Here is a 23,003-nt window from a genome sequence, read left to right on the forward strand (position 1 = left end):
GTTGATATTGTATTACTAGTCAAGTGAACATATTGTTCTCTCTCCAGTTTTTCACCATCTCGGCCCCCACCCTCACCCCCTACCCCATTTTAGTCCACAGGAGCTATTTAATGGTACAGGAAACATGCGTACTGACTGTGTTAGTATTACACAGCGTCTCGACTATCTTACACCTTTGACGCCGCGTCAGTGTAACTTGAAAAGTTTACACATACCGTGTTTTTAACGCATGGTCAAGCTAACTGCAGTACGTACTGTATATCTCTGCAATCTGATTCTGTTCAACACATTGTTAGCTTTTATAGCCATTTTTATTTTAGTTCAATGTAACACATCATCTTCTCTGTCTAGCGTCACCTAGTCTCATCTTTAGACGGGCAGGGGAAGGAAGGTTTCGTATACCCAGTATTAGACTAACCTTTTCATCTACCGAAAGGACTATAAATTCGCCCAATTAAAGTCTCAGTACGTGTTTGCCGAATTTAAAGTACGACCTTTCCAGCTTACTGCACTAAAAGCTCAGTAAAAATAACACCGTTCTATGCAATTTATTATATCAATGTTCATAATTTTTTATTGAGTTTATCTGTCGTTAAAACTTTTGAGTTGAATAAATTCGCTAGATTTTTTAAAGAGTCCGTAGATTCTACAAACTTCACTCAAGATTTGTGCTAGGCCCACCTAACAGATCGTGCGGCAAACAAATCTCTATGTTTTGTTTACGACCGTTAGGCCTAGGACCACTTTCACTTTCGTGGCTAGCCTTTCGTAGGTCCCAAGTTTCTATTTAATAGTATGTTTCTCTCGGTCTTAATGATGTAGCTTGCGAGATTGTGTCATTTCCTTCCATTGAAAGGAATAAACAGGTGTTTTCGGAAGTTTCCTCCGTGGAATTGTAAAAAGTGGACGATACGCACATAGGACTACATTTAAATCTTGATCGGGCCGCATGTGTATACTATTTTGTTTACATTTGTGTAAAGAACATGCTGACATGGGCGGTCGCAGTGATTTTACGGTATATCGCTCGCGCCATGAGGGCAACAGAAACTAAATTTCTTTCTTACGATTTCGACGGCTTTTCTCCATTAAACCCATCTGGTCACAGTGCATTAAGAATGATAAACATCGAATAAATTCATCAACGAACAGGTATTGAGACTTCAACAATGAAATAAGGCGTTACACATGTCACTTATTCACCAGTGTACTCCAGCCCAAACCATCTGTTCATTAATCATACGCCTATATTGTCTGTAAAGTACAAAACAAGGTAATTACAATTTTATTAAGAAAATTACAATTTTGGAAGGAAATGGTTTGTGAGAGAACGGTAGCTAACAGGGAAATTTACATTCTAACATATTTACACTCCTCGTCGGATATCAAAAATCATACTTTTGGACATATCCTGATGTGTCACTGGATTAGTTTTACGTAATAAACAAAATGCAGTCACCCGACACTGAAGTGGCCGATTTTCCCGCCATAATGGATCATGTCTCCTAATTGACATAATCGGTCCAGATTTATATACACGCCATGATGGTAATTATGCATATATGCAGGGACGTAGCTAAGGCCTGATGATTGGGGGGGGGGGGTGTAGTGGCTGAAATTCCAACTGGATGGGTTTTGGAGTCAGAAAATTCCGACTGCTGCCTTGTACCCCCGCCCCCCGCACTCATCGTCAACGATACGGTCAGTCTCAGTCAGACACCCCATCTTTCGCGACTGCACTTTTGTTCCGAACTTTTTTCAATACATTTGTACCTTATGGGGCAAAGTTTTTGCTTATGTTGATGGCACTTTTAAACTTCCGTAGATTAGCATTGAGTGTTTTAATTGTATACCATAGAGACAATGTATATCCCAACGTCGTAGCCAGGAATTTGAAAGGGGAAGCACTTTTTGCGATTGATATGGGGGAGGGGTCTAAGAGGAGGGGGTGTCCCCCTCCCCTTTGAGATTTTTTTGAACAATTGAAGGTCCTTATATGCGATCTGGTGCAATTTGTTGCCAGTTTCATCATTATCATATGATATCATATTATCAGCAGATTTTGTTTCCTGTTTGAATTCTTTTACATGTTCTCTTACATAATATATCAGAAAGACAAACATAGTGCTCTTTTACAATTTTTCCAGAAGGATGATTCTTGTTTATTGTCCAATGTCTGGACTTAAATACATTTGACGAACTTAATTGATGGACAATATAAACTTTCATATTTTGTAAGACAGCCAGATTTGCAGTGGCCTAAAAAAATATCGTTATCTCCGTGTATTAACAGTGTAATAATTATTTATAGGAAGTGCGTATCACGTACGATTGCTAGCTTAGCTTCGTAACATGCTGTTCATGCAACAACTTAGGACGAATCATAGAACGGATGAGAACGAACTTGTCGTCGTCGTTGTGCATACGGTTCGTGACATTCCATCGAGTGAGGTTAGGTAGGCAATATGTATTTTATTACGCAGTGGCCAACTGTAGGTTTGAAATAGGCTATAGGCTAAATTTATCTAATTGCATCTGCCAAACTAAGTATGTAGTTGAATCAGTAGGCCTGCATGTTATTACGATTATAATCGAGTTAACGGAGTTGACGAGTATTCAAGATCAAAAGAGCACTGACAAAATACCATGCTAAAAAAACAACAGTTTTTAAACATTTTTTTCGACACTCAAAGGGGGGGGGGGAGCAGTCGCTCCCCTGCTCCCCCTGGCTACGTCCCTGGTATATCCTGAACTTACTTTAAGCTAGCGAACAGGGTCGACCCACCCAATAGCAAAATTAATACAAAATTTTCCGAATTGAAGCTGGCGAACGTTGTATTTTTTTTTTTAGAGTATTCAAAATCATACGAAGTTTTGTATGGTGGAGTATAAGGATCGCGAGATACAATTTCTCAATGTGACGAGGAAAACGTGGTAAATATGACTGATTAAAGGTCAATTTTGATCGAAAATTTTATGTCACTCACAAATTACAAGAACATATGAAAATAAGAGTGCGACAGTCAGAAAAATTAGAGCGCGACAGTCGGAAATTCCGAATTGAAGCTGGCGACAGTCGGAAATTCCGACAGTCGGAAATTCCGACTGTCGCACTCAAATTTTCCAACTATCGTCATTTTTACCAAGATTGGGGGGGTGAGACACCCCCCACACCCCCCCTCTAGCGACGTCCCTGCATATATGCATGATGATAAATCCGTCTTGACTTCCGCTTTTGTTGTTGTATTTTCTCATGGGAAGCAAATGAACAACTCAAACACAACTATAAAATTTGTTAATTTCAGTATCAAAATTATGCAACAGAATCAAGCAATTCAGAGAATCAGGATGGTTAACATATTTCGGATACTTCTTCATAGTTCCGCCATCTTTTTTTATTACGTCACGATCAGGCTACTTGTTCATGTTCATTTCCAGATTTCGCGTAACTACTCATGCACGTGTAGCTTTGTAATCCTTCTGAGGATTCAGTATCCACACGACTTTCAGACATACTGCTCCCTTCAATGCTCAGGGTCCTGTCGTGTCTTGCCATTGGGACATATCCCTCTTTGTGGTCGATTAATCGCGATGAAATTGGTCTCGCATACCTGTGACTATTAACTGCGGAGTCATTCAAGCGATTCTCGAGGCATTCTCCCTCATTACGAGCATCTTCGAAAGATGGAGCGACATTGCCAATTAGAAATGCGTTCGTCCCAGATTCTTGTAGACAGTTTGGTAATTGCATCTCGGCATCTTCGTAAGGTAAACCGGTGTACGTACAAGTGACTTCCTCTTGTTTCTTACCCGATGTTTCAAAGACGAAGCCGTTTTGATGCGATGGGAAATCGAACCCACTTTGACACGGGCTAGAAGGTAAACCGGAATCTTCACTGGTCCTACTGCGTCGTTCCTTTCCTGGTATGCAATTCTCCAGTTTATTTAATACGCTTGGATCCTGGCGGTCAAACTCGGGCTGGTCTGAAACCAATTTCAAAGTGTCAAAGATTTCTTTCGGAGGTGGTTTGGTACGGTAAGTTGGAATCTGTCAGCAAAAGAAAGATATAACATTATTAATGTAAATTTTGGTCGTCACACAAAAGAACACAGACAAAAGGAGATTTCTTGAAGTATGACATCATTCACATCGCGGGAGGTGCCATAGTTGGTTCCACACGCCGATTCACAGATTGCGCCCACGGTTAGATAACTCTGCCATAGCAAACAAATGCCCCCAGTCCACCTTGACCGTCCCTACTGTGACACGTGCACTAGGGAGCCTTAGATGCCGTGAATAAGTGAAAAGCACTCCGGAACCATAGTCGCACAGCTTGCTACTTTCAGATGAGGTTCAGTTTGCTACAAATAAGAGAAGTTTGATTTGTCTGGATCTTTTATCCATTTCCGCAAAAACTTAACGTGCAAGTAACATATTTGTAACATATTTTTCTCTTCGTATATGAGAATTCATTAAACACCAAACGAAGTTTCCGTGCTTGTATCTTGCCAGATATATAACAAACCTTTTGGTTATTTGGGTATATTAGAAAATACTAATCTAAGCCATGCGAAGTGTGTATATCGGAAGAATGTATGATAGTTGAAAGTTGTCGCTGTTTCTGTTTTCATGTTCAATAGACATCGCTATTCACAATGTGATTATGGGTGGCGCCATTGCAGTATTGCTTCTGTACATGCGCAATGCAAATTACGGTAGGTAAATACTCAGGGGTGGGGGTATCAGGAGAGCTACAGCCTCAGGGCTTTGTAATTTAGGGGCCTGGAAAATATAGAGGGGTAGGGCAGGAAAATATTGAATGAAAAAAAGCCTATTAGCCTTCCCGTAATATAGCGTACCGTAATTTAGGAAAAACTAAGAGTAAAACAACCAGAATGCAAAAATGCATTGTAGTTTCGATGATGTACATGAGCAGTTTTCTTCATGAATCTGACGTAATGTATAGTGAGGGTGTACTTGTTTACATGGGTTTCACAATTTGACCTCTGATGACCTTAAATGACCTTTGACCTCCACCAAAACAATAGGATTCTTTAAGTCAATGTGGTACTTCTACACTAAATTAGAGGTCGGCCCAAGCTTCCAGTATTGAGATATCGTGTTTACAAGGTTTTCACAATTTGACCCCTGGTGACCCCAGATGACCTTTGACATCCGCCTAAAGCAACAGAATTTTTGTACTCAATGTGGTACTTCTACACACTAACTATGAAGTTGGTCCGACCTTCCCTTGTTGAGATATCGTGTTTACAAGGTTTTCACAATTTCACCCCTGGTGACCTCAAATGACCTTTGACCTCCACCAAAAACAATAGAATTTTGTACTCAATGTGGTACTTCTACACGCACACCCACCCATACACACATACGACATCATGAATGCATAGGTTACGATTATCATCGAAACCAAATATGGGCCCTGTGATATAGTTGCACATTGGCCAAATATTACGCCCCTGCTCCGAGGTACGAGAATTGTTAAGAATCTTCACGGATCTTCAGTCTTAATGGGGTTTTTTCACCAAATATCTCCTAGTTATTTATGGCATAATAACAATGATATTATATACATATCTTGGAAGTCTGTTATATCTTTAAGTTCTGCAAGTAATGAGAAAAAAAGTACCAAGACCATCCATGGATCTTCATCAAAGACTAATATCAATAGCCTACTTTCTAATTGATGATATCAAATAATATTATACTACAAGTAAATAATAACATAAATAACTAGTAAAAGATTTAAGATCGGAATCTATGTCAACTTTTTTCTGCTTCTACTTTGTATTAAATATCTCACCTTAGACGGATTAATAACGTGTGGTTCAGGAAGATGGTTGGCTAGAACTTTTCGTCGAACAATCAGAATCACAGCGATGATGATAAGCAAACCCACAAAGGAAGCAGTGGTGAAGAAAACCAACGGGAGATACTCAAATGCTACTAAAAGAAGAAATTTAACAGAGAGTTAATAGCCTATATGGATGTTAAATATGCCAACGATGCCGTAACCTTGGAGACTATGATTACATATAAAACGTGACGTCACCAAAACTATGACGTAATGTCGGAGGTAGCAACGATGAGGAGAATGACGATAAAGGAATGACGACTGCGATGACATCAAGGAAATGAAGATGATGGTGTTATCATGATAGCACAAACCAATTGTGATAGTGATGATGGTAGCCATGGCAACAACAATAAGGATGAGAATGATGTCGACGAAGATATTGATAAACCGTTAAAGACGATTATGAAATCGATGATGTTTTAACGATAATGTCGATATGGCGACGATGGTAAGAAGGATGACGTCATGACGTTGATGACGATGGTCATAAAGATGACGTCATACAATGCCGAAGAAGACGATATGGCGTCATGACGTCGGTAATGACGCAAATATGTCGATGTCTTTGACGCCAGAATAGACAATGGCGAACGGAAACCTTTCATTGTATCATATCAATAATTCAAAACGATTGGCCCTTACTCACCTTTTGATTTTTGAGGTTCAGCAAACACTGTGCGGTTACTTTCCGGAGAGGCGCCCCCTACAGTCCAAGCTATGAGTCTGACAATCAATTTCGAATAGGATGGAACATCTGTAAATGTAAATGTAAAAAGTAAATGGTAACATCAAAATATGAGAGTGCACCCAGTTGGGACAATTCTTGTATACTACATTGTACTTTCATTATACACGTTGTTACGTCGTGAGAGTATGAAAAGAAATTAATATCGTGTTTTTACTAGATGAATTATTCATACTACCCATACAAGTACTTTGAAACGTGATATGAAAGGTCATTTTCAATTTGCATTTTCCGTACATTGCATAATATTACAATGTTTAATTTATTTCACCCGATCATCTGAGAAGAACGGGCGAGGGGTCGAGGGTCACTGCAGTACCTCTTTGGTTATGGTTGCTTTCACATAACTCCTCAGCAATTGTAACATTTTGCACGTACATGACATCAAAACTCAATGTCACTCTAAAAGAGGGGGTACGACCCATTTCTGCCATGTACTCGAGAAATAAATTTTTAATAATACTTAAATTGTGAAATCCAAGAACACAATTCCAATATAGCAATTCACAGTATGGAGAGGGGGGAAAGGAGGGAGAGGGGGTGAAAAGGAGGCTTGGGCTTTAATTTGATACAAGAAAAGTGTTTACAAAGAAATATCTCGTTTCAGACTAGGTGGTTATCGAATATAGTTTTGAGTCCCAATGAATTGACTGTCATCTTTTTTGGGTTCTTTTTATCTCACTTAGGAGAACGGCACGAGATACCGAAAGTATACAGGCACTTATCAATTCCCTTCCCAATCGGGTTAACTCGTTAAATTGCATTATAAGAGACAAATACCCTACAATCATCATGTGTCTATGTGATAGAGGTAAATGTCATGAACAACTTTTTCAATCACTTAAAAAAAAAAAAAAACTTGAATGACTATTACAGCTATCTGATTGTTAACCCCTTCACTTAAATAAAGTATCCTTCAAAAGGATATATTGTATCCCTTTTGTCAATACATTGTATACGCTGTTTACTTACTTTTGCACTCATTTTGAAGACATAAAATCAATTTTTTTTTTTGAATTCATATCTTCATTTTGGCATTAAAGAACCGAATTGAACATCAACGTCATTGGTATATAGATTAAGTATTTATGTTTTCTAAATACACCAAAGAGTTGTAATCATTGAAACCCACACTTCCAAAACAAAACAACATTCTTCTTTGCAGTCACATGATCTGGATTACTGTTCCAACAATCCTACCTAGAAATCTCCAAAATTTGAGGGCGTTATCGATGTCAGTGAAAAAAGTACAACAACCACGACTATCAAATTTGGAAAAGCGTTAGTATCGTCATATATAATACCAGTATAATGCAATAGTATGTTCCTTGAATATTACGTAACCCAACCTCGAAATTCATATTCGTTCACGCTGCTATTGACGTAAGTCCATGCGACGATATCCGATCCTGTGTTGTTTTCGGGTACAATAGTTACCGAATAGTTTACAATGATTCCATTCCGAAATTCTTCTTCAGGAGGCTGTGTGTTCATTAAAAAAGAGACAGACAAATTAGTACTTTGGATGGACGGATGGACGAATGGACGGGCGGACGGACTTACTGGTGCTCTGAATCTGACAATGCACACAGAGCTAACACTTTTTTATGGGCAAGCCAAGCCGTAATTATGAAATGAATATGTAGCAAGTGGTATGACAGATATATAGTAAATTAATGTGTAAAAGTAAGTTGGCCTGACGTTTCGATCCTAGCAGGATCTTCTTCAGATGCTAAATGACAAGTTACAGTAACAGAAGGGACAAAAACACGCACAGAATACAGACAGGTTAATGAGCATGGTGAACACAAAGAGATAGATGTAAGGAGATTAGTAGACAAGGGATGGAGAGAAGAAAGAAAGAAACCAACAGGGGAAGAGGAGAGGTAGAAGAAGATCATGCTAGGATCGAAACGTCAGGCCAACTTTCTTTTACACATTCAATTTAGTGGATAAGCAGTTTGCTAACAGTTTTATTTTATTTTGATATATTAAATTAATGAGATAAACACACCAGGAAAATCGCCCTATGAGTCCCAAAAGGACGAAATCGATCGTAAAGGTGATTTTTTTTTTGTCTGCTGTATTTATCATGCATAGATGTTCCACGTATGCTGCATAATTTATACAAATGAACACTGTATACAACACACTGCAGATGATTTAATATGAGCCAACAATTGTGAATAACAAATAGCGTATAATTCAGACACGCCTTCTTCTACGCAAAAAGTGAAGTGTATATATATATATTTTAATATGAACTATATTATGAATACGTACCTCCCAAGAAACTCTAATCGACCTGAATTCATGATTTTCTCCCACTTGCTGTGATAGTTTCGATATTCTCGGTCCTTTGGAGGGCGCTGTAAAGGAATATTCACAAAGTATTCAGATTTTTTCATTGATAATATTGTCAATGTAAGAGTTACCCCCCCCCCTTTAAATATGTAATGGAACATGTTTTTTCTTACACAGAATATTGTAATAGTTTCATGAAACCTATGACAAATTTTGTAAAGAGATGTAATCAAAATGAACCCAGCAGGAACGGAATCCAAAACACGTTGTCTCAAAATTGAACGTTTTTAATAACATATAAATAACTAAAGGCATTTCGATCACAATTAGCCTGTTTTTGTTTCAAAAATAAATATTGATAACAAATACAATCAACTTGAAGTAACACTTTGTTACTCGTTTTAAGAAATCCATTCCATCTTCACCTTCCCCTCTCACCCTTCCCATTTCCTATTTCACATTTTCTTTTCCGTTCCCACACCTCCCCCCCCCCTCCCCCACCCCCACCCCATTTCTTTGTTGTTAACCTTAGACATCTAACAGCTTTTCTATCACTAACATACTAAGCGCAAGAATGCAATTACAAAAAAACTTGAAAAAATACACATTGAATTGAAGCTTTATGTGCGAAGCGTTTATCTTTGCACATCCCGTACATTAGCATGATAATGGTTCGCGTGATATTGGATGTTTGAGACATCCATCATAATATATAGTCAATCAGCCCACAGATATACTCACTCCAGAAGTACATCACTTACCTATTGATTGTGTATGCCGACATGTTCTGTTTGAGTAAGCGCTCCAGTTGTTAGTGTCGTAGCCATATTTTAGCTTAATTCGGACGCACACCAGAGAAAATGGTTTCTTATGAACTGACAAATCGAATACAGTTATGTTACCTTTCCTATCAGTGCGACCAGAAGAACTCTGAATACAAAGATGGAGTGAAAGAAAGAAAGAAACTATCACAAACCGCAATATTCTGATATAAAAACAACAAAGGTTAGCTCGTTGCATGTGCTATAGACCGCATACATCACTATATCTTTTCATTGACATTATTCAGATCATATCATATGTAAAGAATACAAGAAAATATTGCCAAATAAATTCTTTTCTAATCCTTACCGCGCTTGCTTAAACGAAGGAATGTATTTGTTAAAAGAATAGTCCAGGTCAAAATTCTGGTGAAATTTGCATTGAATTCCTACCGTTTTTGAGATATTGACAGTTGAAATTATCTGATATTCTACTAAAGGTGAACTTGAAGCGAATAGGTGTGATGTCATAGTTGCACACTGACAAATAATGTTTTGTATTTTCTTTATTTTTCAGTCTATTGATTTGACCTTGGATTGGATAGGGTTACTAGTTTTTGTAAAGGGGATGTGAAGTTTATAAAATACCAATACCTATGGTAAATTCACAAAACGGCTGCATCCAATTGTGGAGTATAAAATTAGACGTAATTTTTTTAAGGAAAGCAAAACATTATTTATCAGTGCCCAACAATGACGTCACACCTGTTTGCTCCAAGTTCACTTTTCGTACAAAATGTGGCAACTTCAACTGTCTATATCTTAGACTCGGTACATAGAAATTGAATGCAAATTTCACCAGAATCCTCAGATTATTAGCCTATTTTCCCTTTAACGTATCAAAAAGGAAATTTTGACCGGGAATATTCCTCTCTTGTGGTCAGGCAAGTGAGTATCAGAGGTATACCTGCGCTTTGGAGTAAAGATTGCGCCATAATAGGTATCATTATTAGCGAAGATACTCGCTCGATAAATTGTCATCAAAAACTATGGCCATGGCCAGACATAAAGAAGTGAATTAATTTATTTGACAATGGGTTAAAATTGGCCAATCTAAAGTCTCAATTGAATGGCTATTGAACTACTAACCGGGATACCCTGTAATAACATTGTATCGTAATGAGGCTTACGATATTAATATCCTCAGATTGAAAGAATGGGTGACTGAAACTTAAATACTCGGGATAACATACACTAACCTCGTGAAAAAAAATTAAATTAAAAAAAAAGTTAAATAAGTAATTTGTTCAAACGTTATACTCACGGTGCAAAAATATTTTTTGTAGAAACCCTGTAATCTTAGTTCGTCGTCATTGATGGTGGTCAGTATATGCCTTACTTAAAGTATATGAGCCCACCCCGCCCCCCCCCCCAAAAAAAAAAAAAAAACCGCGAGCGTGCAAACGTGAAACCTGTCAATCACCTTGTCTGCGTACCAGTTCCCGGGCTTGTAAGCGCGTTCACACGATCTTGTTACTTCGACTCAGAGATTAGCAACAGTTCAGATATCACGCAAATTAAGACATTGGCGACAGCACCATGTGTTAACACATCGCTAAAGCTTAGTTAAAGAGTATGTGACATCATCCTTCTGCTAGGATTACCTTAACAGTCGAACTATACACATGTAATGCTAATTTGTATCAACAAGAGTTCATTGCTGCAAATTAAAGGTAGACATATACTCACATCATGTATACCCTCTTGTGTATAGTTGGCTTGGTATTTCAACACGGTTGAAAAGTCCCAAAATTCAGGCACTCTAAAGGAAAGATCGAAACTACCGATGCCTGTAGTGACCATATATACAATAACAGGTGGATTGGGAACCACTGGAAAGAAGAACAACAAAAACTACAGTAGGAAATGTTGCGCGGAAAATAATAAGGGCGGTATTGAGGAAATTAACATGTAAAGACTCCCGGATTTGTTTGATTACAACTTTGCTGTATGCTGCCGTGTTGGTCGAAATTAAAGGGTGGGAAGACTCGCGTACAAAGAAACGTCTCATGCCGGTAATCTGACCTAGTTTCGAATGGGGTATAACAGAAGTGTTAGACACCACCATCGATCCCAGAAATTACACATACACAGCTTGCTACCGTCGGTAATTAGACACTAGTGTACAGTCAATACATACAGCTACGGTCAATACCCACAACACAGTGTACATAGCAGCGTGGACATCTCCCGTCTCAAATTGATGTCCGGTCTAGATCAAAGATAACAAGGTATCACGTTTCATTACTGTCTGCATTTTGTAGCGACAAGAAGAAAACGTCATTTGCAAGCAAAGGAAAGTTAACTTTTTCATAGCGCGGCGCGGTTTGGGGCGAGTCTTCAATGCCTTCAATGGTAATATACGGTAGTGATTACCGACTTTGCGATCCGCGTTATAGTCATAACCGATTTTGCAATCCGCGGTCCGCCTCACAATGTTGCAAGGTCGGCAAGAGTGACTCGATACAATTATTGTAGTATGGCTATCATATATATTCAGCATATTATACATCCAAAATGCCATGGATTTGTTTGTAATTTGTTTTTAAGCAAGTGCCCATTAACCTTGCGATTCGTAGCGGATCTCATTCTTTTGCAGAGAATGACGTCATGTATTAGCGACGGATCCAGGATCCCTCCTAAGGGGGGGGGGGGGAGACCCAGTAGACAAATATATGTGGATACCGAAATTACTACCGATAAAGCAACGCATATAGTAAAACATGATCTGTAAGAAAAAGTAAGAAATGCCTACGAATTAGGAAGCGTGCTACTATTTTTCGTCTAATTATATGCCTAATTGCTTTAAGCTTTTCTCAGCTAATGTTTAGTAACAAATATGAATTATATGGAGGCGGGTGTGGTTGGCTCTATACCTCCTTGCAACTGTAGGCTTGAAAGAGAAATTCATTGTGGAAAGTGATTCTTCAGTCGGAGTAAATTATTTTACCTTCATTTGAAATAAAGTCATCAAGTAATTGGCACTACAAATGTTCCAGGAAATCAACTAAGTTATAAGATTTGAGTCGTCATAAATTAGTTACGTAATATAACACCCTCAATACTAAGGCACTACTTCTGAAAACGGGAAAAAATATTTAGAAACATGAAATTGAGTAGTTCACCTCCGGATAAATGATATAACATATCATAACATATCATGTATACATTTCGACCTCTCTCTTGATTCTAGACAGCGGCGTAACGCATATGGGCTCGGACGGGGCAAACCCAGGGGCCCCCGACCAAAGGGGGCCCCCGCTGCACTGATGTACAGAACTTAGAAGAGGGGTACCCTTTTTTTTCTTCTTTTTTGAAACGGCACGTTTTCGTTGGAAAAGAAGCTATAAACGAGACAATAGACATATTTTTCTGTGCGTGAATACGTTCGTCTAGGCTCAGTAAATTCAAGCTCTAGCCTTTCCAAGTTCTCGGGAACTTGGATACCATTTGTCCACAGGAGTTACGCCACGGGTGGAAATATACATGTTTATGTTAATTGGACATTGGTCATTTGGTCTTATTGTCCTTTCAATCTCTTAATGTATTCTAGCTTTGCAACACATTTTTTCATGTTCCCAGTATGACAGACAAGGCGGACCAAAAATGTGTCTATGAACGCAGATTTTCCCCAAAATCTCAGTCGATAAAATCACCACGAAATGTTCCATATACGGCTTAGATTGCACCAGAGAGCTTGTAGAACCCCAGAGCTTCCAGGGCCCTAAGGCGGGCCCTGGACCCACGCCTTTGGGACTTCGCGCTCCGCGCTCGTGATGTGCGCTGCGCGTACATCGGTTGATTCTCCGCAGCAGCCAGGGGGCCCATCCTTCCCTGGACCCAGGGGCCCCCAGACTCATCGTTACGCCGCTGATTCTAGACAATTATTAATAACCTTAAAACCCATCGACTTAATATAGTTATAATAAAACCTAGACGCTCGTTCATTGAGCGAGATCCTCTTTTATCATCGCATCATAGAATGGGGTAAATAAGTAATCATTTTCAAATCGCATTTCTAGCATTCACACTTGTAAGCAGAGGCGTCGACAGCTAGAAAACTTCGTCCCCTGGGTCTCCATTTGCACTTTTCTCTTTTCTTTTTCTTAATGAAAATGAGAATAATTCTTTACTTCATGCTTTCCCAGGGCCCCCTCCATATTTTCCTGCTCTCCGATTGACAACGAGTCCAGGAGCCGTATCCCCTCTACCCCCCAACCCCATCCCTTCCCCTTCCCCTCTCCCTCCCCCTTCCCCTCCCCTTCCCAATGTTTGCTGCTTTTTGTACTTGGTACAAAACATACTGAAACGTTTGCGAAGAGAAACTGTCACATGAATCTTATTCCCAACTTGGAGATATTTCAATTTAAAAGTTCCGTCATGTACGAGGTACACGACTTGAATTAATATTTTCCATTCAACCCTGCAAACCGACGCCCCCACCCCCCCCCCCCCCCCACCTCGCTTCCATGCTCGTCATCCGACCACAATATCTTTCCTCTTTTCGTACCTTTCATGCTTAGGTCCAGCTGTGGACAGGTCTTGTTCGCACCAGTGGAATTTGCACACAAGTCATATATGTAGTTCGCTAAGGTGACTTGGACAAGTAGAGACACATATCCTGTCCCACATTCTGTTTGACTGTTAGCTCCGCTAAAGAGAGTAAAGATACAATCAAACAATTTTGATATATATATATATATATATATATATATATATATATATATATATATATATATATATATATATATATATATATAAATATATATATATATATATAAATATATATATATATATATATATATATATATATATATATATATATATATATATATATATATAACGGGAGAACTGTAAAACAACTATTCTGCATTTCGAGAAAGGCTAGATCTCGAGTGAGATACAATAAATAAATTAGGTAAGTGATTGGAAGTAAAACAACCAATGTTTGGTTTTTGCAGAGCTTTCGAGCAAAACTAGCTCTTCTTCAGTGCATGATCACCGAAAGTGACAAGGAGTAGCAGGAATTGAAACTATTTTATAGAGAAGAGTGTCGGCAAGTGGTTAAGTCAAAGCGACTTACTGATTTCTGCTGAAATATATATATATATATATATATATATATATATAACGGAATAACGGGAGAACTGTAAAACAACTATGCTGCATTTAGAGAAAGGCTGGATCTCGAGTGAGATACAATAAATAAATTAGGTAAGTGATTGGAAGTAAAACAACCAATGTTTGGTTTTTGCAGAGCTTTCGAGCAAAACTAGCTCTTCTTCAGTGCATGATCACCGAAAGTGACAAGGAGTAGCAGGAATTGAAACTATTTTATAGAGAAGAGTGTCGGCAAGTGGTTAAGTCAAAGCGACTTACTGATTTCAGCTGAAATATATATATATATATATATATATATATATATATATATATATATATATATATATATATATATATATATATATGTTTTTTTTTTTTTCATCCGTATTTTATTTCTCTTCTCAACACAATATAAAACAGCACGGTGTCGCAGCACCTTTGTATCAAATTATAATACTCCAATACAATACATGCTCCTAAACATTTTCAAAACAATTATCGAACTTAATCAATATATGCTCCTTTTTCTCTTTTTGCAGAAGAAACTTTTCAACTGATAATTGAAATCGAAATTTCACTGAAAATTCCTCAGCTGTCGGAATCTTGTTCTGTACCTTACAAAAGAAAATATAATATTTGGCATTGAAAATTAAGAAATTTATCGGGTTTAATTCATCATTGATACATCCGAAAGATATAATATAGGGAGAAAGCTCAAAACTACATTTCCACCATTTTCTAACAACCTCCTTCCAAAATGAATCAACATAATTGCAAAACCAAAATAAATGCTCCAGAGTCTCATCAAAATTGTTGCAAAAACTACAAGTTGGGGTGTTAGCAATTCCGATCCTATGCATGTACTGATTAACACCAAGAATTCGATGCAAGAATCGGAACTGAAAATACCGAATTTTGGGATCCCTGACAGCCGTATATATTAAAGAAAATATTCGTTGCCAATTTCAGTCGACTGTGCGATATTTTTCTTCCCATTTTAGTTTTGCCCTAGGGGTAGTAACCTTATCTTTAACTAAGTTCTCGTATACACATCTATTGCTTTTCGGTGCGAATATGAACTTTGTCATACGTTGACAATTAATATTTAAATTAGCATCATCACCCAAATTATTTCTCCAATACCTCGGGATTGCCGAAACAATACTAAAGTAATTAAGATAGGAAAAATGTTCAATGTCGTGCTTTTCCATGAAGTCCCTATACTGTAGTATGGTACCATCCTCATTAAAAAAATTACTAACATAGTACGCACCGGCTCTAAAAAGTCTTTCATTGTAAATGATCTGTTTATTAATCTTGATAAAAGAATTATTTAGGATTATTTGATTGCCATAATTACCTACAGGAATATTGTAATTATAATGAGCCCAAGCTTGACAGACCTCTTTTACAAATACATTTGAAATATCATTAACATCTGTGTTTTGAAAATTACAATTAAACAAGAACCTACAGCCATGGGCCTTCAAGCAGTAATCAAACAGATCCTTCCACGGTCTATGATTATCATCTAGATACATTTTAACCCAAGATGTTTTTAAACTTGTTGCAAACAAGGCGACGTCAATCATACGTAGCCCACCATCTTGTTTATTATTTAAGAGAACGCTTCTCCGTATTTTGTCTGGCTTATTATCCCAGATAAATTTATGAAACAACCTATTTATCTCTTGAAGAAAATTCACAGGAGGAGACGGCAACACTGTAAGGATATACACCAATTGGGACACTGCGAAAGTTTTAATAATAATAATTTTGCCTATAGGAGTTAAATCTCGCTTCGACCATTGGTGTATAAGATTCTTTATACGAGATAGCTTTGGCAAGTAATTTAACTTGAAGAAATCTTCCGCGTGATGCGTAAAATTATTACCAAGATAGTTGACCGGACCAATTATATATATATATATATATATATATATATATATATATATATATATATATATATATATATATATATATATATATATATATATATATATATATATATATATATAAATATATATATATATATATATATATATATATATATATATATATATATATATATATATATATATATATATATATATATATATATAGTGATGTAAGCGTTATATTAGTATTCATGAAGATAGTCTACATGACTGAACAATAGTATACATTTAAAAGTAGGGATATAACAATATTCCCGTATCCGGGATAATCCGGGATAAACAATGTAAAATGAATAAAATTCATCAAAATATAGCCGTACAATGCGTTGTCTTTTGTATGTGTGAGTGTGTGCGTATGTTTGCTGTAAGTTTGTCTTTCTACTCTTCTGATCTGCAGAAATATCTTCACAAAAAAAAAACCTATTGTCCTTCCTATACTCACCTCGAAGAAATTGCGTTTAAACACACTGTATTATTTTCTTCACCTTCTCCCAAAGCTGCACTGCATCTTATGGTCGTGTTATGATTCCTGAAACACACTGGCATTGGACTTGTCACTGAGAGGAACAAATATGTCAATCATTAATTAATCTATCTCTATTTCTGGGGTGAGGCGAGTCATTTTAGCGAATCACTATATTATTTCTGTGCGTGGAGAGACCCTTTACAAACTAGTGTAGTTCACCTGCACTTACATATTAAATATTTACTTTCTGATTGCACCGGTGATAGCTCCTACTCTTGGTCATATATATATATATATATGTATATATATATATATATATATATATATATATATATATATATATACATATATATATACATATATATATATACATACATACATACATATATATATATATATATATATATATATATATATATATATATATATCTTTATATGTATGTATATATATTATTATTATGTAATCTCTAATATAAACCACTTACCCTTTCCGGCGTGAACCGTGGCGTAGACACAGAGATACATAGATACATATCCGAGACACAGGTGTGCAGCACAGCGACAAAGAGGACTCATGATCTCCGATTGGAATACTAAACTGGCTGGTAGACCATACTCCGCTATATCTGGAAGGGGTAATAAGAGGGGATGGTGATACAAGGTGGGGGGTGTATCAGGGTTAATGGTTACAAGTTGGAGGCGTTCACTCGCACCCGGTTGCGTTTTATTGCTATAGAGACTGAAATTCCCTATTCACTTAATAAATGATGCCATAAAGGAAGGGGTAGGAAGAGGGGATTACAAGGTGGGGGGAGGGGGTGTATCAGGGTTAATGGTTACAAGTTGGAGGCGTTCACTCGCACCCGGTTGCGTTTTATTGCTAGAGACTGAAATTCCCTATTCACTTAATAAATGATGCCATAAAGGAAGGGGTAGGAAGAGGGGATTACAAGGTGGGGGGAGGGGGTGTATCAGGGTTAATGGTTACAAGTTGGAGGCGTTCACTCGCACCCGGTTGCGTTTTATTGCTGTAGAGACTGAAATTCCCTATTCACTTAATAAATATGCCATAAAGGAAGGGGTAATAAGAGGGGATGGTGATACAAGGTGGGGGGGGGGGGTATCAGGGTTAATGGTTACAAGTTGTAGGCGTTCACTCGCACCCGGTTGCGTTTTATTGCTATAGAGACTGAAATTCCCTATTCACTTAATAAATTATGCCATAAAGGAAGGGGTAGGAAGAGGGGATTACAAGGTGGGGGGAGGGGGTGTATCAGGGTTAATGGTTACAAGTTGGAGGCGTTCACTCGCACCCGGTTGCGTTTTATTGCTAGAGACTGAAAATTCCCTATTCACTTAATAAATGATGCCATAAAGGAAGGGGTAATAAGAGGGGATGGTGATACAAGGTGGGGGGGGGTATCAGGGTTAATGGTTACAAGTTGGAGGCGTTCACTCGCACCCGGTTGCGTTTTATTGCTGTAGAGACTGAAATTCCCTATTCACTTAATAAATTATGCCATAAAGGAAGGGGTAGGAAGAGGGGATTACAAGGTGGGGGGAGGGGGTGTATCAGGGTTAATGGTTACAAGTTGGAGGCGTTCACTCGCACCCGGTTGCGTTTTATTGCTGTAGAGACTGAAATTCCCTATTCACTTAATAAATGATGCCATAAAGGAAGGGGTAATAAGAGGGGATGGTGATACAAGGTGGGGGGGGTATCAGGGTTAATGGTTACAAGTTGGAGGCGTTCACTCGCACCCGGTTGCGTTTTATTGCTAGAGACTGAAATTCCCTATTCACTTAATAAATTATGCCATAAAGGAAGGGGTAATAAGAGGGGATGGTGATACAAGGTGGGGGGGGGGTATCAGGGTTAATGGTTACAAGTTGGAGGCGTTCACTCGCACCCGGTTGCGTTTTATTGCTATAGAGACTGAAATTCCCTATTCACTTAATAAATGATGCCATAAAGGAAGGGGTAGGAAGAGGGGATTACAAGGTGGGGGGAGGGGGTGTATCAGGGTTAATGGTTACAAGTTGGAGGCGTACAATCGCACCCGGTTGCGTTTTATTGCTAGAGACTGAAATTCCCTATTCACTTAATAAATGATGCCATAAAGGAAGGGGTGGGAAGAGGGGATTACAAGGTGGGGGAGGGGGGTAACAGGGTTAATGGTTACAAGGTGGAGGGGTTCGCTCGCACCAAGTTGCGTTTCATTGCTAGAACTCCCTATCAGATTCACATAATCATTATGCACCTAAGAACGTTGCGGTGTATTTCCAGCATTAATCGCCCTTCTCCGCACATAAATTGATGAATATAGGCTACGCATAACAGTACACGTATATCTGCCATGAGGGTCGTGTGGGCAATGCTGGTTGTTTTGGATTGGTGTGTGGATATCTTTTCCATTTCCTTTCCGTTCTGCTTTGTTTTTCCTTCTTCTTTTTTCTTCTCTTCTTTATTTTTCCTCTAAAAACTGCATACGGTTTTGCAAAACGATAAACTATATCAAGATTTATATTGCGGTAGAATACGAACCTTCAAAGTACCCATATCTACGTTTCATATGTTTAGCCTTCGGGGAAAGAAACTCACTGAAAAATTACTCAAAGAAGAATAAAGCACATAAGGGTTGCTATAAGATATCTTGCGGTAGAAAATAAAACTTCAAAGTATGCCAACCCATATATACGCTTCATATTTATTTCTTTCGGGAAAGAAATCACTTAAAAAATGTCTCAAAGTGGAGTAAAGCACGTCAGGTTACTACGATATCTTAACCGCAAAATGATTATTTATATTCTTGGATACCCGCATCTTTGGTATAATTCCATAATGTCTCTGATACGAAGAATAATGTCCGTGGTTGATACAAGGGTGGACATATAATTATAAATCAAGGAAGAGTATACTGCAGCCCTCAACAGTACAGTTTCCCGGTCTTTTGTATAACAACATATATACGTAGATTTGTATTGGTTCATATCAGATACGCAATACACAGTGATCGCTAAACAACCTTTAACCTGCACCATGTATGTATATATACATCATATCTGTTTTCTATCTAAGGAACTCGCGATACTTCATTTGATGTACCAATGCTATGATCATATGGTTACATGCAATTTGGATGTAAGAGGACTAGGTGGGGGGGGGGGGTGGTTAAGGAGGGGCGAGAGTGGAGAATGGAGATAAAGTTTTTTTCTATTTTCGTAATGTTAATATCTTTACATTATCAAAACACATTACATTACAGAACACGTTGGTTGTATTTCTATCAATAGTTTTTTTTTTTAGAAATGTCACCCTAATCCGCTGAGTTTCACCAGAACTATAGTAGTCTAATTGTTCTTCAGATGCAACACAAATACTCAATTGTATGAGTATAACGACCTTAAATTAGGGAAGTAGCCAGAAATTTGAAAAGGGGTGGGGGTGTAGCAGAACTTTAAAAGGGGCACTTCTCAAGAAAAGGGAGCATTATTACACTTAATGGAGCGCCAAGATGTGCAAAGAAAAATATTGCCCAAAATGCCTCCCACGTTGCAGGAAATAAACAAAATAAGAGTATTGTATTACGTGGCAGACAAACTTTCGGGGGAAAGAAGGGTCGCATAGCTTTCTTCAACCATGGAGCTATAAACAGAACTCCATGCTTCAACCTAGTGTTGTTAAGACCCTTGTATAAAAAGCCTTGTGTACCTTTCTTTTTCAGTTATTTTACCGTATTTATTTGCTATATTGCCCAGAGAACGTCACGGCAACGCTTTCGATTGATACGAGGTTCTTGCACATTTCTCACAAGCTATCTTAATGTTTTCCTTTGAGTTTGACAGATTTGCTTCGGAAAAGCGAAGAAGCCAATCAGGTTGGGCCCACTTTCCCCAACAATCACTTGAGCTTAGATTGATTTGTACACTGCGAGACGGTCGCTAACTGCTGTAGAAGAAACTTTATCTCACATCACACGCAATTTCGTAACTTAAATATGAATGAATACAGATTCTGTGGTTTGCATAAGTTCATGCCCCTGTTTGGAGAAATGTAAAAGACGTTTGTTTTTGGACAGATCCTCGGGCATGTAAAATACAGTGGGCGAGCACATTCGTGATAGGCAGAAACAGACTCTGAGGCATGTACAGTTTGCCACGCAAGAAAAAGAGTATTACAAACGACTTGGCCAAGACTACCTTGAACCTGAAAGAGGGCTTTACTGCTATCACCTGCTTTTAGTTAAATTGTATTTTTCGGGGTACTCTAAGGGGGAGGGGGTGGGGAGCGATCGCTCCCATTGCACCCCCTGTTTACGTCCCTCCTTCAAATTACATATTTAGGCCAACAATGAGGAACAAATTTGTCAAAGACAATGGTGTTGAGTTCCATCCAAGGGTGCACTGTTGAATTATTTGGATGAGTTATTTAGAATTTAGAATTATAAACCAATAACTTTACATTAACATCTAGGCCTGTACCGAGGAGCTGACGTCATTATGAACGTATCCTTAATGATTTACAATCATAACATTTGGGTAATACGCCCTTAATGACAGTTATTCAAATCCAATTTATACGCTTTAACACACCAGTAGAGTCACTGTGGTCGACTGGTACGGACTTCGGTTCGTGACACAAAGATCCGGGGTTCGATTCCTACAGAGTCCCAAAAATACGAAACCGGTCGTGAAGTGGAATTTTTCTGGTGTGTTATTCTTTATTGATCTATATATATTATGTAATAAAATATATATATATATATTATTTGTATATATATATATATATTTAAACATAAACTCACATATTTACTCCTTCATACAGTATATATCCTACTCTATATATTAACATTATAAATGAACGGCCGGTACAAAACATGAAATAATAACAATAACGACAATTACCGGATCAAAACAACATTTAGAGAAGTACTTACAGGTAAACTGACTGTAGATATTTATTTTCCGGAAAAAGAATCCTTTGTATCCTGTCCTCTAATTAAACGTTGAATGTCTAATGTAGAAAATGGAGGAAGCAGTTTACGAAGTTAGACGACAAAAGCCTGACAAAGATCTCAGTAGGTTGTTGGCGTCGATGTTGTACCGCTATCTTCCCAATTGACATCTCATATGACGTTACCCGATATGTTATGAGAGTTTTCTGGTTTCAAACAAACTGGTAGACTTTTATGAGAAAAGCAAATGCAATGAGTTAAATGAGATCTCTTCACCGCATAGACATAAGAACAAGCCTGTAGTGTAGTTCATTTCTAAGCATCTTCTTCTGCTAAATTGCACAGGTTACATAAATTGCAGATTCCATTGTAACGAAATCTTCAAGGTTGCTGTAAAAAAGCATGTCAATACTATTACCTCTTTGTGACGGCGTATATGGGCAATTCATTCAACACCCCGGCTGAGCACCCTCCACCAACCAAATCCGTTCCCCTAACTCAGTACTCCGATCAGTCCCCCCCCCCTCCCCTCCCCTCTCCCCAACCCACTCCACTCCTCTCCAAACAACCATTTATCCCAAATGAGTATTACGAGTTAATGCCCATCGATATATTATCAACAACCAATGTGTGTCGATACCGGTAATTGTAACATAATACCTGACTTTCGATAAGACAAATTTTGCGGGCATATCTAATAAGATTAGTTTCTTAACTATGTATGAAGTTCAGTTATTATTAGCAATGATAACGTTGTATGAAACCGTCTGTGTTGATTATGTTATAAGCGTAAAACAAA

The 23,003-nt window shown here is 38.0% G+C and overlaps 1 protein-coding gene across 5 annotated transcripts; it reads right to left on the minus strand.

The window, feature by feature from the left end:
- Positions 1-2,130: 2,130 nt before the first annotated feature.
- On the minus strand, positions 2,131-22,725 carry LOC139980964 (uncharacterized). 5 transcript variants are annotated; one of them, XM_071993049.1, is made up of 12 exons: positions 22,623-22,725; positions 22,187-22,433; positions 17,735-17,875; positions 17,226-17,340; positions 14,257-14,399; positions 11,436-11,578; positions 9,687-9,855; positions 8,905-8,990; positions 7,971-8,103; positions 6,523-6,630; positions 5,823-5,965; positions 2,131-4,048 (listed from the first exon to the last, which is right to left on the minus strand). In XM_071993049.1, the coding sequence occupies exons 3-12, from the start codon at positions 17,823-17,825 to the stop codon at positions 3,410-3,412; spliced, it is 1,770 nt and encodes a 589-aa protein (XP_071849150.1). In that variant the 5' UTR covers positions 17,826-17,875; positions 22,187-22,433; positions 22,623-22,725; the 3' UTR covers positions 2,131-3,409. The 5 variants fall into 5 exon arrangements, with proteins under 5 accessions (XP_071849150.1, XP_071849157.1, XP_071849165.1 ...); XM_071993056.1 differs by having other exon boundaries at positions 22,187-22,263; positions 22,623-22,717; XM_071993064.1 differs by having other exon boundaries at positions 5,823-5,962; positions 22,187-22,719.
- Positions 22,726-23,003: the final 278 nt, after the last annotated feature.

Source organism: Apostichopus japonicus, chromosome 2, assembly GCF_037975245.1.
Source record: "Apostichopus japonicus isolate 1M-3 chromosome 2, ASM3797524v1, whole genome shotgun sequence".
Classification (NCBI taxonomy): domain Eukaryota; kingdom Metazoa; phylum Echinodermata; class Holothuroidea; order Aspidochirotida; family Stichopodidae; genus Apostichopus; species Apostichopus japonicus.

What these genes read in the sequence shown, in the direction of transcription:
- LOC139980964 (XM_071993049.1), bottom strand. Translation starts at nt 17,825, where the DNA reads ATGAGTCCTCTTTGTCGCTGTGCTGCACACCTGTGTCTCGGATATGTA. An exon ending in CACGGTTCACGCCGGAAAGG is followed by an intron (nt 17,341 to 17,734) that starts GTAAGTGGTTTA and finishes TGTTCCTCTCAG; the next exon opens with TGACAAGTCCAATGCCAGTG. An exon ending in CGATTAGAGTTTCTTGGGAG is followed by an intron (nt 8,104 to 8,904) that starts GTACGTATTCAT and finishes ATGAACACACAG; the next exon opens with CCTCCTGAAGAAGAATTTCG.